The following is an 18,204-nucleotide window of genomic DNA, read 5'->3' as shown; positions in this document are numbered from 1 at the left end:
TCACAAACTTCACTTAGCAAAGCATATAAACTGACAGTTAGGGTCAAATGTGGCTCATTTGTAACTGAATCTGGATTATAAATTTATAGGCAAATAGAAAAAGAAATGAAAAAGTTACAATTCTAACTTAACATTTATTGGAGTTTGTTTTAATTTTTCAGTCATGAAAAAAAGAAAATGTACTGGGAACAATTGGAGATGAGGTGTCGTTATATGTATCAACAACAGCACACAGCACGCCACTGCAACTGCTGCGATGATTGCCGCTACCCAATTCCACATGAAGGATTCCCTTGGGAGGTTATGGATGAGAGGTAACAAACCTTTAATTGAATTTATGTGTTAGAATAAAATATTATTAAAAGTATACAGAAATAACAAAACCATCTACATAAAGATTACACCTACAACTCTTAAAATATAACAATACAATATTCCCCTTTCACAGTGGCATGAGGGAATGTTGCCAACAACTTTAACATGGATAATTACTTTGTTAAATTGTCAAATATATTAAGTTACATTTAAGTTACTAACAAAAACTGAAAAATTTCATTTATCATCAGCAATAAAGATATGTAACATATAGCAGTGAGTGAAATTCATACGAATACCCTGTCCATTCCCTTATGCACCTACTTGACCAGTGGGCATCAAATAACCTTCATCATGAACTATGTTTCTTAACATCACATCTAGGTGGTGATAAATGTAATATGATTGACAATGTATAGTAGTTCTGCCTTTATATAAAACTGCCAATCCCTAAGCATATAAACTGACCGTTAGGGTCAAATGTGATTCATTTGTAACTGAATATAGATTATAAATTCACAGGCAAATGGAAAAAGAAATGAAAAGGTTTCAATTCTAACTGAAATACCATCATCAGCTGTTCAGTATATTTTGGTACAACTAAAGAGGAAATGGAAAATGTTCTAGATGCCAAATTTCACATATGTCAGGAGAATGAAAAATCAATGTGTATGCAATTCACTTGCAGGTCTCTGGTTCTGCAGTGGTCCATTTACTTTGTAAGTGTATTGTACAAGAGTATTCACTGTCGCCCCTTATTTTCACTAAAATGAATTACCAGAACACAACCCTTGATATAAAAATATGTTTATTCTCATAATACACAAGATGTGCACTCACTGTTGCTCTTGACTTGACTGAGACATACTTCCACCTGTGACGAAGTCTCCAGGCTACCTGTTACTCTAACACATGGCAAGATAACAATGCTTGCTGCTCACTGCAATACTTACCAGGATGAGACATAAATCTGCTAACTGCAGTCTCCAAAGTAACTTATTCTAACATAAAGCCAGATACAATGCATCCCACTCAGTGAAGTGCTATCCAGGCTGAGACACATCTGCTTGCTGCAGATTGTCCCAGGTAACTCTCATGTTACCTTGATGTGGCCCCTCAGCCATACCTGCCTGTCCCAAGCAAAATGACAGGAGGGAGGAAGGAGAAACCATTAGGTAGAGGGTGTAGGGACAGTACCTGCATTTCAGCAGCTGTCACTCCTTGCAGACCAAAAAATCACTCCCACACAGCCATGGACAGCATATCTGCACTGATGAGAACTTCCTTGCCCAGTATGCTTAAGATCTCATGAGGGCCTTCACAGGCAGGCACTACTCCCCAAACTTACTCCACAACCAGATTTCCCATGCCATATCCTCACACACACCTAATGCCTCCACCACCTCCGAGAATCAACCACAAAAATGTGCCCCCTCATGACCCATTATCACCCTGGACTGAAACAACTGAAGCATAATTTTTGCCAGGACTTTATCACAATGCCCTAAAATGAGGGCATCTTATCCAAGATTCTTCCCACTCTCCTAAAGTCATACTCCATTGCCCATCCAAACTACACGACATCCTGGACCAACCCTATGTCATTCCTACTCCCATCCCATTGCCACAGGCATCATACCCCTGTGGAAGGCCCAGGTGTGAGACCTGCCCAATCCACCGACTCAGCACATCCAGTTCCAGTACTGTCACAGGGTTATCCTATCCCATCAGAGGCAGGACCATCTGTGAAAGCAGCCGTGTCATACACCAACTCTGCTGCAATCAGTGCACAGCATTTTATGTCAATACAGTCCTTGGCCAATTTATTAGATGCACTACAGTTTTTAAGTAAATTTTTTATTTATGTCTAACAAAATTTGTTTGTTTTTAATACATAAACTGTGATAAAATGATTATGAGTTGTCTACTTCATAACTAAGGTGATATAACAAATAAATAAAACATAGCATTTGTTGAAAATATTTTATTTCAATAATTATAACAAAAATTAAAATATTGTGAAAGTGAAAACATTAATTTTAATATCTAGTTGAGCCAACTTTTGGAGCTATGAGAGCCTTAATATGACATGGCATGCTGTCAATGCAGGACTGTACAGTTTCCTGCATTTGCGGATAATGATACCACACATTGATGATCTTCTCAAAGAGCTGTGTTTTTGTTGTGATGACATCTTTTGCCACCTCCCTCTTCATTAGTTCCCATACTTTTTTTTCTATGGGGTTCATGTTGGAACTATTACGTGGCCAGTCTAACAGAGGGATATTTTGTTCCTTCAGAAAGGATTTGATTGACCTGGCTGTGTGACAGGGAGCACCATTCTGCATAAAAATAAATGGTTCCCCATTCGGGGACCATTCTCTGAGCTGTGGTATTAACTGTTTTTGTTTTTGAAGGACTTCCTTGAACTGGTCTTGCCTCATTATGCCTTTAACCATGTAAAGACATCCTGTTCCCTTGCCACAGATGACAGACCAAATCATCAACTTAGTTGCGTGTTTTATGGTGTGAATAATGCAGTTGGGATGAAATTTTTCTCCTGTTCGATGGTGCACATACTGACATTTGTTAGTTAAAATTTCAAATGTGTTTTAACCGCTGAAGCATACCTGTAAAAATCAAGAAACATAATTAATCTACTATGAATAAATGTACATAGGTTGTATCATATTGTAAATAATAATTTTAAAGTTAAATTACCGATCTTCAGAAATTCACATTCTTATCACACCACTGTTTAACCTACTTCAGATGCTTTACTTTCATTTTGGCTGTTAACATTGGTTTTCTAGTGGGTTGGCAGGCCTTGAAATCAATATCCTTCAACTTTCTGCGAACAGTGCATCAGATGCATTCACATTAGCTTCTTCCAGTTGAGATTTTATCTGAAACTTCCTGGTAGATTAAAACCATGTGCTGGATCGAGACTCAAACTCAGGACTTTTGCCTTTTGCAGGCAAGTGCTCTACCACCTGAGCTACCCAAGCAGACTCATGTCCCACCCTAACAGCTTCAATTCTGCCAGTACCTCATCTCCAACCCTTCAAACTTCACAGAAGCTCTTCTGTGAATCTTGTGGAACTAACACTCCTGGGAGAAAGGATATTGCAAAGAAATTGCTCAGTCACAGTCTGGAGGACGTCTCCAGAATGAGATTTTCACTCTGCAGTAGAGTGTGCGCTGATATGAGACTTCCTGGCAGATTAAAACTTTGTGCCCGACCGTGACTCAAACTCGGGACCTTTGCCTTTCGCGGGCAAGTGCTCTACCATCTGAGCTACCCAAGCATGACTCACGACCCGTCCTCACAGCTTCAATTCTGCCAGTACCTCGTCTGCCAGGAAATTTCATATCAGTGCACACTCCACTGCAGAGTGAAAATCTCATTCTGGAAACAACCCCTAGGCTGTGGCTAAGTCATGTCTCCACAATATCCTTTCTTCCAGGAGTGATAGTTCTGCATGGTATGCAGAAGAGCTTCTGTGAAGTTTGGAAGCTAGGAGATGAGGTACTGGCAGAATTGAAGCTGTGCGGACAGGTCATGAGTCGTGCTTGGGTAGGTAAGATGGTAGAGCACTTGCTTGCGAAAGGCAAAGATCCTGAGTTCGAGTCATCGTCCAGCACACAGTTTTAATCTACCAGGAAGTTTCATATCAGCGCACACTCCACTGCATAGTGAAAATCTCATTCTGGAGATTTTATCTGTTTCGTTGTTTCAAATTTGTTTTCTAGGCAAATTATTTTGAGAAAACTTTCTGACCTTGGAGTGAAAATTGGTTTTCTTCAACATTTATTCTTCCTTTTGGGGCTCAGTTATTCACCTGAATCAATTTTCTTCTTTATACGCCTCACACTAGCTTCTGATGTTTCCAACCTTTGTGAAATTTCATGACTGGAATACATTTTTGTGTTAATGAAGGCTTTGACCTCCGCTTTTTTATGTGGTGACTCTTTTACCCATTTTTAAAGGTCACAGTTAGTAATATCTGTTTGTTAAACAATCAATTGTGATGTCAATATTACAAAATTGATAATAAAAGTGAGCAAAATATTACACCAGTTACATGCGAGAACACTATTGAACAGGTTCTTTCCTGTATGCTGTACTCTGCATATTAATACAATAAGTCAACAATCCAATGTCATGAAGCAACAATAGATACAAAATTCAACAATGTAATAAGTTCCCTGAATAGCTGTCATAATTTTTCTGATTAATCGCATTAAATATAGTACACAACATGTAATTATTACAAACAACATTAAAAATGTGCAGTTTGTCTAATAATTTGGCCAGGGACTGTATGTCAATCAAGCAGCTGTCCACCAGAATGACATTGACCACCCAATGGCACAACATTCAGCTGAGCACAACATGCCTGAGTTCAATGGCTGCTTCAAATCTGGGTCATCTGGAGCCATCCCTCCACCACCAGTTTTTGTGAACTACACAGCTGGGTGATATCTGTGCAACACCTCCTCTTATCGCATAACCCTTCTGACATCAGTTTCCATTAATCTCTGCCCGCTATTGTTGACAATAATTATTTCTCTTTTTCTCTTTATTCCTCTCCTTTTCCACTACTCCTCTCTCCTCCCTCCCCACCTCTCCCCTGCCCACTGCCTAACCTGCAGCATTTCACTGTCCGCCATCCCCACCATACTATCTGTCTCCCTCCCCTCCGCAGCCTCCTCCTTACCCCCACCCAGTCGTCACTCCCATCGTGCACTGGTGCCACTGCTCGTAGTGTGGTTTCAGTTGCCTGAGACTGCAGTCATGGCTGAGATATGGACATTAGCACCCACAACAAGTTTTCTACATCGAAATCTAAAAATACAACTGTACCCTGAAAATAACTGTGAAGTGCATGTGAAGAATGTCTGTTTAAATACTGCTGTGCACTTTATAATATATATACAATGCTGTCTTTACTGATGTATCTTCTTCCTCTGTAAAGGAATACACTACTGGCCACTAAAATTATTACACCAAGAAGAAATGCAGATGGTAAATGGGTATTCATTGGACAAATATATTATACTAGAACTGACATGTGATTACATTTTCACGCAATTTGGGTGCATAGCTCCTGAGAAATCAGTGCCCAGAACAACCACCTCTGGCCATAATAACGGCCTTGATATGCCTGGACATTGAGTCAAACAGAGCTTGGATGGCGTGTACAGGTACAGCTGCCCATGCAGCTTCAACACGATACCACACTTCATCAAGAGTAGTGACTGGCGTATTGTGACGAGCCAGTTGCTTGGCCACCATTGACCAGACGTTTTCAATTGGTGAGAGATCTGGAGAATGTGCTGGCCAGGGCAGCAGAGGAACTTTTTCTGTATCCAGATAGGCCCGTACAGAACCTGCAACATGCGGTCGTGCATTATCCTGCTGAAATGTAGGGTTTCGAAGGGATCGAATGAAGGGTAGAGCCACGGGTCGTAACACATCTGAAATGTAACGTCCACTGTTCAAAGTGCCGTCAATGCGAACAAGAGGTGACCGAGACGTGTAACCATTGGCACCCCATACCATAAGCTGGGTGATACACCAGTATGGTGAAGATGAATACACACTTCCAATGTGCGTGCACCGCAATGTCGCCAAACATGGATGCGACCATCACGATGCTGTAAACAGAACCTGGATTCTCCCAAAAAAATGACATTTTGCCATTCGTGCACCCAGGTTCATCACTGAGAACACCATCACAGGCACTCCTGTCTGTGATGCAGCGTCAAGGGTAACCGTGGTCTCCGAGCTGATAGTCCATCCTGCTGCAAACGTCATCTAGCTGTTCGTGCAGATGGTTGTTGTCTTGCAAACGTCCCCATCTGTTGACTCAGGGATCAAGACGTGGCTGCATGATCCATTACAGCCATGCAGATAAGATGCCTGTCATCTCGACTGCTAGTGATACGAGGTCGTTGGGATCCAGCATGGAATTCCATATTACCCTCCTGAACCCACTGATTCCATATTCTACTAACAGGCATTGGATCTCGACCAACGCGAGCAGCAATGTCACGATACGATAAACTGCAATCACGATAGGGTACAATCCAACCTTTATCAAAGTCAGAAATGTGATGGTACGCATTTCTCCTCCTTAGACAACGCATCACTACAATGTTTCACCAGGCAACGCTGGTCAACTACTATTTGTGTATGAGAAATTGGTTGGAAACTTTCCTCATGTCAGCACGTTGTAGGTGTCGCCACCAGCACCAACCTTGTGTGAATGCTCTGAAAAGCTAATCATTTGCATATCAGAGCATCTTCTTCCTGTCAGTTAAATTTTGCGTCTGTAGCACGTCATCTTCGTGGTGTAGCAATTTTAATGGCCAGTAGTGTATATCAATGAAAATAATCAACTTTTCAAAATATAATGTAATTGGATAGATATAAAATCGACTCAACAAGTGGCAGCAGCAGAACACATGTATAAAATGTATTCAGAGTTAGCAAGCTTCCAAAGCTAGTGGCTCCTTCTTCTGGCAGAAGAAGTCTTCCTTCCCCTTCAACCCTTCTGCCAGATGAAGGAGCCACTGGCTCCAAAAGCTTGCAAATTGCAATACCATTGATAAGTGTGTTTTCCTGCTGCCAGTCCAGTTGGTGAGTTGCTTCTTTATCCATCCAATTACATTATATTTTCTGTAAAGGAATGTTTGGAAACAGTTCAGTGTTTCTCATTTTGCTTTGCAAATCTCACTTTCAGTTCCTGTGCTACACATGAGTACGCAGATAATAACTTTGGTGAGATTGACAACCTCTACATTAGAATGGAATTTACACTGATATATGACTCTGAACATCAACATTGAGGTGATAGTCTGTTTGGCAACAGCACAGTGAATCAATGGTATTTTCAGCACATGCTTCCTTGTCTGTCATATCAGCCACTTCTTTTCCCAGAATTCTCATGTGTTCTGACCCAGTGGAATAACACCTCATTCAAATACTTTGTAGCTGTATATGTTGACCAGTATTGTCTGGACTGTGTAACATATACAATGGATTCAGAAATTTAAAGCATGTGAAACATTTTGCTTTACAAATACACATCATCTGTTCCAGTTCCTCGAGGTTATATGTAACTATGCATGAGACAGAGTACACCAATTTCATAAACACATTTTAAGAACATTCTCAGGAGAAGTTACAATGCAGCTATGAAAACCCATCTGTTTAGATTTATCAGTGAATATACCCGTTTAGTTGTGGAGTTTATTTAAAATTCTATAAAATAGAGTTTAAAATGCTAAACCTAAATTTTTTTGGGCCTCTTCAATAGAGTGGTTAGAAGTCAGCTCCGACTCTGGGTTGTGGGTGATATTTTCCTTATGCCACCTACCATTGGGCCCTGCATGGCATACATATCAAATGGTTTAAGTGTTCATAGGCGATTCATTTAATGATGTACAGTTTGGAATGTAGATGATCATGGAACAGCAAAACATCTATAGACATAACACACCACAAGGTGCTACCACCAGATTCCTAGTATAGGCTGCCCAGCCACAGAATGTGGACTGGAAGCAGCCATAGGTAGCCTCATTCCCACATGGGAATGTAGGTCTCACAGCTCTGTTTAATGTAAATGCAGAATTTAACTGCAACTGCATAGAATAATTCTAAAACTGAAGCAAATGAATGGTATCATCATCCAAAATCTATAGCTGAGGTGCTTAAGATCTTCAGCATCTTTGGTGATTCTTCCTATCAGATCCCTTAAGTACTGTAACCATGAGAACTTCTCATCATTATGTCTGCCTTTGGACATCCAAAGAAAAAGAGACAAAAGTTCTTCATTTCCTGCAGTCACTTATAATGAACAGAAACACAAAAGCACATCTCTTTAATTTTCCCACATATGTATCAGTGATGAGAAGCACAATTTCTTATAGAAGAAGCTATTGCATTTCATTACTTTGAAAATGAATAAGCCACGTATTTTCTTTGCTGCAAACAGAGATTTATTTTCCTTTTCTTGCCTGTATGGAATTTCCAACCAGCAATCTCATTCTGAAGAACATCTTACTATTTTTTTAAAAAAATCATCTAATGTTGCTTGAGATTAATGTTGTTCCTTGGTACTGATTATATTTTCAATACTTTGTGTTAAAATCAAAAACTCTTTCTTAATTATTGTTTATTATTTTTGCTTCTTTCTTTTCTTTCTGTTTAGTAAAATAAATTCTGTGGACAGACATGCATATAAAATGGTTTTACACATTTTCCTCAGTTCAGTAGATAATCCTGATTAAGATATAAGATAATTTAGTAATCATTTTAGGCACCGGCATTTTCCCAGGCATATCAGTTATGTTGTGTGGAGTTTCTATGCACCATTAGTTTGTGAAGCTACAAACTTTGAAAATGGCCTTGAATCTGAATATGTAAATTGCAAAGCAGTGAACTTAGTTCACATCACCAATTGATACACTAAATTACTGTTGCACTGGTTAAACACAAATGCTGGATGTAAATATGTAAGTCTCAAAATTCTTAAATACTACCCTCATGATTACATCAGTTCTTTTCCATTTTGTTTGCTTTGTTTCTCATCGGTATTGTCATGAGCTGTGGTGCATGCAGTATGGCATAATTGTTAGCATCACTGACTGGTGTGCTTAGGGTCACCAGTTCAAATCCAATCACCAAGAATTATTTCTCATTTAATGTTTATCAGTTCTTGAAATATGTTATGTTTGTAATGTTTGTTTATTTTGAAATATTCAGTGTTTGTATAAATACCAGCATTTGGGAATATTCAGTGTTTGTATAAACAGCTGCATTCTCTGTCCAGGAGTTTAGTTCTGTTCTGCCTATAAGCTGGTGTCAAGTGATGCTAAGTATTGATCTTTCTTATGATCCTGCCTTCATATTTGGAGTTGATTATGGTTTCAACGTGACATTGTTTGCTGAAGGTAGGCCAAACTGATGAAAACATTTGGCAACAATCTGCAACAAGTCTGATTATTAAAAGAACAATTTAAGAACAGGACCAACATAATGGGGAAATGACCTGCTCATACATATAGATATTTTGGCCCTATGCCTCATCATGAACCCCAGTATGACAGAAGTCAACAAAATCTCACACTTGATGAAAGGAGTCACAGAAGACATTTGCCAATATCTTCTGGTAAAGTATGTCACGACAGAAGAATTCACCAAGTGGTGCCAGCAAATTGAGAAAATGCTACAAAGAAGAACTGGATGAAAGAAATATGGTCAGTTGCAGAATGTGGTTTCTGTGACAGTTGTGGAAGACCACCACGAATTCACCTCCCTCATATGCCAGATAGGAAGACAAGGGATACAGTAGTGTATGCAGTCACAGTAACAAGAGACAGCAGCGATCCATGTGGGTCCCATGCATTAGGAGGTAAAAGGGAATGTTAAAGAAGGGTGTATTGATCTTTAGCATCAATCTCTGCCACTAGTCAAACACTCCAAGAATGGACTTGACCAACTCAGACTTATGCAACAACCATCAAATGACAATGCAACATCTGATCACTGCAGATATGACCAACTCCACTGACAAGTACTGCATCCCACGGAAGAACAGACATTTGGAGGACAGAGGACATCATGTCAATATGTTTTCCTCATGGATGTGCTGGACACATTGTCCACTACTGCAGAGAGGGAAGACAAGTGCTTTATCACTATTACATGGCAATACACCAACCATCACAACAGTCTTCTCCATGCCAGTCATAGTTGACCTGTGGGACAAAGCCCATTGCCATGCCCTGGATGTGGTCACTCCCAACACATTGCAGCATTTTCCCATTGCCATACAGAGCTACCAGCCACATGCGTAGCCACCAACTTCAGGAAATCTAAGTAAGGTGACCACCTGTGAAGGTGAGACTGCCAGAGATGCAAATCCTCCATGGACAATAGTCACCAAGATGTCAGGAAATCTCATTGATGTCATCACTGATGACCAGCCTATCCAGGCACCTGCAGATTCAGCAAAAGATGAAAGCAATTGCGCTGAAGGTCACAAATGGGAAATATGTCCAGCTAAAAATAAATGTAAATGTCATGCGACTAGGGCCTCCCGTCGGGTAGACCATTCGCCAGGTGCAAGTCTTTTGATTTGACGCCACTTCAGTGACTTGCATGTCGATGAGGATGAAATGATGATGATTAGGACAACACCCAGTCCCTGAGCGGAGAAAATCTCTGACCCAGCCTGGAATCGAACCCAGGCCTTTAGGATTGACATTCTGTCACACTGACCACTCTGCTACCAGGGGCAGACATATGTCCAGCTGACAGTAAAACATATTGCAAGAATAATTATCAATGACAGAACACAACCATTTAAATTTGTCATTCCAATAGAAAGTAGTCACAATGTTATTCTCAGATGGGACTTCTTGCAGGCACCATAAGCAGTCATAGACTGTGGAGGATCAGAGCTCCAAACTGATGAAGGAATTCCAATAAACACACGCAACAAAAATTGCTCTAGCTAGCTGTTTATCCTAAAGACGTTATCCAGCCATCATCAATTAGACAAGTGGTCATTTGAGATGCTCAGTTAAACTGTGAAGCTTTTGTCAATTGCACAAAGCTACTCAGGCTCACAAAAGAAAGTGACAATTATAAGCATTGTTAGGTGGTCTTGGAAAACTGTGAATCACCAGTTGCCACAAGCAGCCAGAACTCATCTCTAAAGGTATGTGTGAAGGGACAGCCAAATCAATCCATGAAGGACAGCTTAGTGTCATCAACAAAGAATCATTCTCTGCCACCATTAGAGATAATGCAGGGGGAGAAAGCTTCAATCAAACTGCCCATAGGAAATAGCCTGACTGAGGAACAATGTTGGTGAGTGATAGCCATTCTGTGTAAATTTTCAGATGCTCTCAAATCCAGAGTGCAGAAAAGGTACACCAAGCCATCCAAGGTATGACACTTTATGAGCACTGGGGATCATACACCAATTAGCCAGTGGTCATATAGAGTGCTGCCTGCTGAATGAATAATACAGGAACAAGTGTAGAAGATGCTAAAAGATGACATCATTACATCTCCAGAGGGCTACTAGTCTTCTCCTGTGGTCCTTGTGAAAAAGAAGCATAGCACATGACATTTCTGAATCGACTATGACAACTAAACAAAATGAAGAAGAAAGAAATCTATCCATTGTCACGCATTGATGACACCCTAGACTGCTTGAAAGAAGCAAAATATTTCTAAACTATGGACATGCAGGCAGGCTATAGAACTGACATTGATGAGGCTGACTCAGAAAAGACTGTCTTTATAATTTATGACAGACTCTGTGAGTTTAAGGTTATACAATTTGAAATGTGCAATGCTCCAACCACCTATGAATGTATGGTGGACATCCTCTTTAATACCTTAATTGGAAAATATGTCTTTGCTATCTAGACAACATTGTTGTTTTTTCAAGAAATTTGAAGAACATCTAAGCTGCCTGCCAACCATGTCAAAGTGCACTCAGGCTGCAGGCCTCTGTACGAATCCAAAAATATGTCTCCTAACTTCCTAACTGCCCAAGAAATAAAAATCTTGGGGAAGCAAGAGAACGGCGGTGGAGGTTTTCTGACTCTTCAGCACACTCATGATGTGAGAAGTTTCCTCGGTATGTACTCATAGTACTAGCAGTTCATAACTGATTTGCATAATAAGACACATCACTTGTAAGAGCTACTGAAGGTAGATGCCAAATTTGCTTGGAACAATGTATGAGAAACATCTTTCATTGTCCTTAAGAAGGTGCTAACACCTTCTCCAGTCCTAGCATTGTATGACAAGAACACCAAGATGGAACTTGACACTGGCACTAGCAGTTGTGAATAGGTGCAGTTCTAGTGCAAATTCAGGAAGGTGCTGAAAAAATGATAGTTAACATTTCCAGATTACCCTTAAAATCCAAAATGATTTTACAACTGAGAAAGAGTACCATGCAGTTGTGTGGGGTAACAACAAGTTGCAGCTCTATTTATTTGGTAAACCATTCATATTTGTGATGCACACCTTTCTCTAGGCAGGTTGACTAACCTAAATGATCCATCAGTTTGTCAGGTGAGATGGACACTGAGGCTTCAGTGTATACAGTGGTATACAAAGATGGATGCAAACACAAGATCATGACTGCCTTTCAAGGAATCCTTTGCTGGAACACAGAAGTGTGGATGGAATCTCAGTCATCACTGGATTAAATGGTACTGCTGCCCAACAGAGGGAAGATCCAGCTGTGCTGAAAACCACAGAAGCCTTGAAAAAGGAGGAACCAACCAAAGGAGAATTCCAATTAATAAACAGAGCATTGTATAAGAGGAAATATGATCCATTGGGGCAGAAATTGTTGCTCATCATCCCAGCTTCTACAGCCAGCTATCCTGAAGCATTTCAATGTTACTCCAACATCTCACAGAATGCTTTAATAAGATGGTGGCTGGTACACTCTTGGTGTATCTTGGTGTCAGATAGAGAGGTAGGGATACAGTACTTCCTGTATTGACATTAACATACACCACAGCAAAGCAAGACACTACATGATTCACACCATTCTTTCTGTTCCATGGTTGTGAAGCCGAAATGACAATGGATACACTGTGCCTGTTTTAACCAGGTAATACTGAGGATGAATATGTGAAACACCTTATCATCAGCACCAAAGAAGCAAGGCAGATAGCTGGTTTAAAGAACCTAGACATGTAGGAGGAAGACAGAGAGTACTATAATGTAAAGCACCAGCCAGTGAGATGCAGCCCATGAGACTGGGTATGGATTTTTACACCAGTGCAGAAAGTAAGACTTCCACAAAAGTTACTAAAGTGCTACTTTTGGCCATATCGTATCCTTCATTGCTCGTTGGATGCCACATATGAAGTCAAGGATTATGATTCTTCATCAAGACGACAAAAGGACACAGACACTATTCACGTCCTCTGCATAGAGACCCAGTTGAGAATCACTAAGCTTCTATGGAATGGGCTACCTTCTATGCTCACAGTAGTGAAGACAATATAACAGCATGACTAGAACACAAGGACCCACCAGTGCCACTACACAGAGAACCATTGACAAGATTTAGGCCAAGAGCACTATAGTTGGCTCCAATGACAACATCTGAAACAGTTGGTTGCTGTTTCTCCAGGAGACTGATCAATGCTATGAGCTGTGGTGCATGAAGTGTGAAATAATAGTTACCATTGCGGGTTTATGTACTGCAGTTCACCAATTCAAGCCTGTTACTTAATATTTATCTTTTCTTGAAGTATGTTGTGTTTGTAATGTTTGTATATTATGGAATATTTAATCGTTGCATAAAGAGCAGCATTCTGGAGTATTTGATGTTTGTATGAAGAGATGCAATCTTCATCCAGGAGCGCAGTTCTGTTCTGACTGTATGTTGGTTTCAGTTATAAATGTGCTTTCAGTGTTAAGTGTTGTACTTCATTGATGACCTGCCTGCAGATTTGGACCCAATTGTGATTTGAGATGAAAATATTTATTTGCAGTGAACTGGGTACTTTACTTGTGATACTTAACTCATTTTTATTTGTTTCCTGTCTCTAGTTTCTCTTGTCATTTTTTCTCTGCACTTACATTCAAATGCAGAATAAATAATCCAGTCTTTTAACTTCACACTATCTACGCTGTTTTTTGAAATCCTAGCAGATACTGGACACCACGCAGAGTGGGTAACCTATATTCACCAAACCCAGGTGAAGATGGGAATTCAAATACACACAGGCCTACATCTGGCTGGAGCTGGTGTCGTTTGCCCTGGGCTCGAGGCAATACAACCAACCAAAATACCAGGTAATTTCTGTTATGTAAGGCATCAAAATAAATAATTCAGGTTTTCGGGTTGTAAAATTCCTGCTTTAATAAAGTAAAATTATATATGTGTGCTAAAGTATTTTCAGTCACTGGTGATTTTGAAAATATATTTCACTGAGAACAAATAGGATTTCTCTTTTTAAACTGATCTGTCACTGTTAGATCAACAAATAAACTCATTTCTATGAAAGAGAACATCATCCGTAAAGTAGCAAATGAAGCTCTGTGGTCTTCAGGTTGTTATATGTTGTTTTGAGGGGGGTTGGGGTTGTTGGGGGAAGGAGACCAAACAGCGAGTTCATCGGTCTCATTGGAGTAGGAAAGGACAGGGAAGGATTTCAGCCATGCCCTTTCAAAGGAACCATCCTGGCATTTGCCTGGAGTGATTCAGGGAAATCATAAAAACCTAAATCAGGCTGGCCGGACGCGGGGTTGAACCTTCGTCCTCCCAGATGCGGGTCCAGTGTGCTAACCATTGCGCCACCCCACTTGGTTTGTAGTTTTGAAAATCCCGTTCTGCAGAGTAACACTTATTTTGGAATTCTACTAATCTGGTATGAGCACAAAAAATGTTTGCTCGTAGTCCTTCTCATGTCCACACTGAAATTATTAAATAGAAAAACCCTTTCAGCAGCATCCATTCATAATTGCAGTAGCATAGGCATTACAATTCAATTATTGATTATCTAACAATAGAAGTACTTGATTACATCTCAACAACAGTGATATAAGTAGAATAATTCACAACCATTCATTTTTACATATCTTTTGTATGTAAAATGTTAGAATAATCCAAACGTGAGATTTTTCTGAAGTAACAGAACATTTCATATGGTATTAATAAGAGAATGATAAAAATTCATTTGGCTTAAATATAATTCATTTAACTCTGTTTTTATTTAAATTTTCAGAGAAAGCAGTCAAAATTACCGGAATACCACTAGCAGTCCAGACAGTCAATATGGTTTCAGCAGCCGTCCAAATCCAGACATGCATAACAACCAGGGAGAGAGGAGAGTTGGTGTTGCATCTGTACAAGTGGAGAGTTATGGCCCAGGTTACTACATGTGGGGACCACCACCGCCATACTCAAACCATAGTAGTCCAGCTCATCGTGAACCTATCCTTGGTGTGCTCCCACATTCTAGTTCTATGAGCCCACCATGTGTCAGTCATGTTCACAGACACTGTCATGTACAAGGCCAGTTTCTTGGAGAGCAGAACTGCTTTGGCAATTCACAGCTCCAGGCAGCAGGCTCCAATGACACAAATGTGGAAGAAGTTAGGAAAAATGTGCTTACTGAAAATTATACAAATGCAGATGAATCAAAATTACCTGCTTCAGCTGACAGTAGCAGTGAAAATACTAAAAATTCATCAGTTAGTAGAGAAAGAGTAAGTAACACACTCCCAGTATGAAAAGCAAAGAAGAGGATAGATATTTCATCTGTGAAATCAGTTGCTAACATACCATTTTCTGTTGATCAAAATAAACAGCACACTTCTCCAACTCATGTTGTTGCTATTAATACAACATCCAGTTTCCCATGAAACAGTATACAAGTATTATTTGGTCAACAACGTCAGATAACAGAAGCATACCGCAATCAAAGTATGTCTGAAAAAATAGCATTAAATGATTTTAATGTTGCTGATAAATTGACTCCACATCATTTGGAAACGACTGATGGTCATTCAGAGCCAGAGGATGATGGAAGACTGCCAAATCACTGCTCACCACAAATGCGAGGTGTGGCAAGTTCAGCTTTTACTGTACATGAAGCTCCACATGGAAATGGAAATGAACCAACTGAATCTGAGGTTTATTTTGCTGATGTTTCTTCTTGCTGTAATGTGTCTGTTCACAATGATGGGCCAATTCATCTTTCTATGATGAAGCTTCAGCTCCACAGAAACAAAATGTTACAACTTCTTCAGCAGAAGAGCCTATTATTCCCAAATCAGAAGTATTACACCAAGTATCACAGTGTTTTGCCACATCAGATAAAAGTCATCATCTTAATATGAAGCAAACAGGCATACAGCAAAGAAGCAGTGTCACAACAAAGCATGTTAATTTAAAAAATACTTCAGAAAATGAATTGGCGTTATCAGAAAGTGCTAATCAATATCATAACAAGTGCAAGCATGAAATTATTGATTCTGAATGTAAAAATTCAACAGCTGATATTTTTAATCACCAGAAACATACTTTATCAAACAGTTGCTTTCATTTTATATTAACAAGACAGAGGAGCCTGTCAAAAGATAATTTGTCAGTGGGCAAGCAGGAAGCATCACATCATAATAATTTATTGTGCAATAAGCAATATATTGAACCAAAATCTCATGATGAATATGACACATCACAAAATATCCAACAGTCAGCCATGTCACTTTCAGACTGTGAAGCTGGTGTTACTTCTCATGTACCAGATAATAATGAAAATTGTTATACATGTCAGGTAACACACTCTCTGCCACAATGTGACAATTTTGTAGCAACAACCAATTATAATCACAATTCAGTATACTGTAACAATGATGTCATAGGAGATACCATTACAAGCCCAGAGCCCTCATCAGTTCTAAGAATACCCAACGATGAAGTATTAGTGAGCAACAAGAATAACCAGGATGAAACTCCTTGCATCTCAGCAGTGCTGCAGCTGAGTAAACTTCACATACATCAGCAAAGGAACAGTATTCATAAAGCTAACAGTGAGCCTCTAGACAGCTTTCCCTTACTACAAAGAAATAAACATTTTCTGGCTCCTGATGCACAGTATGAAACAATCCCTGAACAGCCACTGCAAATAGCCAAACCCCAGCTTTTACACACTCATAGGCATCACAAAAATTTTATTACAGTACATGACACCTTTAATGGAAATAATGTGGTAAACGCTACAGGGAGACATAATGCATCCCACTGCACAAACTTTAACTCCCCATCAACATCATCTCCTAGTGACAGATGTTTAAATTTTTTGGTCCCTACAGTGACTAATGCGGATAGCTCCATGAGACTGTCAAATAATCCAAACAACATCAACAGTAGTAGGAGCTTCATAGAAGGATTGTATCAAGCAAATGCCAGTACTGAGGAAGAATCTGAGTCACAGACACAGCAAACTTCGACCTGCTACAGTGATGCTACTTTGGACTCTGGATGCCATAGTGGATCTGAATTTGCTGCCAGTCACCAGAGTGGCAGCACAAGAGGAAGAAACCATAGTTCTAGATCAGAATGTGGGGGAGAAGTAATGGGTGTTGTCACAGTTCGTTCAGTTAATGTATAAAAGTACAAGAAGAGGAGCAGCTGTTTGGGTCAAAAACATCCAGCTGAATAAATTGTATATAAGACTAAAATGCAGATTTCTTTCAGTCATGAAATGATTCTTCCTAGCACATCAAAACTGAGATACAGATTCTAAAACTGTAACATACTCTATATTTCTGTGAGTCAGCTCAGTTTTTGTTCAGTGTATCATTTGTTGTTACATATCACATTGATATTTTTGCTGCAGCTGTGTTGTTTCTATGTTGAAGCAAATAGGAGGATAATTCAGATGCCATTTTAAGTACAAAAATGCAAAAAAAAAAAAAAATATCTACACATGTTAAAAATTGTGTATTACATACTGTGTAAAAATGAGTATATTTTAATGTTTTAAACAAAAGAATTTCTTATTATTACCTCTATTTTGTTATTTACATGTGATTTTTTTTTTCATTCCCGTCATTGTAGTGTAGGAAGAAACAAACCTACATTAATCTGGTGAGTACATTTAGTAGAAGATATATCAGTTATGTCTTGACTTGAGTTTTTCAGCAATGGGTCTTCAAATATATGAAACACTACCTAACACAAATTTATGTGACAATGTTTATCCTGCACTTATTCATAAATTATGACTATAGAAGTCTGTCAGAAGTTATGTATATCTGTAAAGATTCATGATATTTTTAGTGTTGTAAAAAACACTGAAAGTTGTCAAAGTTCTTAATGA

At 39.3% G+C, this 18,204-nt stretch overlaps 1 protein-coding gene across 1 annotated transcript in view; it reads left to right on the top strand.

Annotated features, from left to right (window-relative positions):
• LOC126184386 (uncharacterized) overlaps positions 1-17,834 on the top strand; it is an 87,495-nt gene extending 69,661 nt beyond the window's left edge. Inside the window, 6 exon segments of the mRNA XM_049926770.1 lie at positions 162-314; positions 14,027-14,170; positions 15,103-15,706; positions 15,779-16,170; positions 16,416-16,912; positions 17,195-17,834. Of these exon segments, the coding sequence (XP_049782727.1) occupies positions 162-314; positions 14,027-14,170; positions 15,103-15,706; positions 15,779-16,170; positions 16,416-16,912; positions 17,195-17,493 (2,089 nt within the window). The 3' untranslated portion in view covers positions 17,494-17,834.
• The last annotated feature ends 370 nt before the right edge of the window (positions 17,835-18,204 follow it).

This window comes from Schistocerca cancellata, chromosome 4 (genome assembly GCF_023864275.1).
Source record: "Schistocerca cancellata isolate TAMUIC-IGC-003103 chromosome 4, iqSchCanc2.1, whole genome shotgun sequence".
In the NCBI taxonomy this organism is placed as follows: domain Eukaryota; kingdom Metazoa; phylum Arthropoda; class Insecta; order Orthoptera; family Acrididae; genus Schistocerca; species Schistocerca cancellata.
This window is presented reverse-complemented; position numbering and strand designations above follow the sequence as displayed.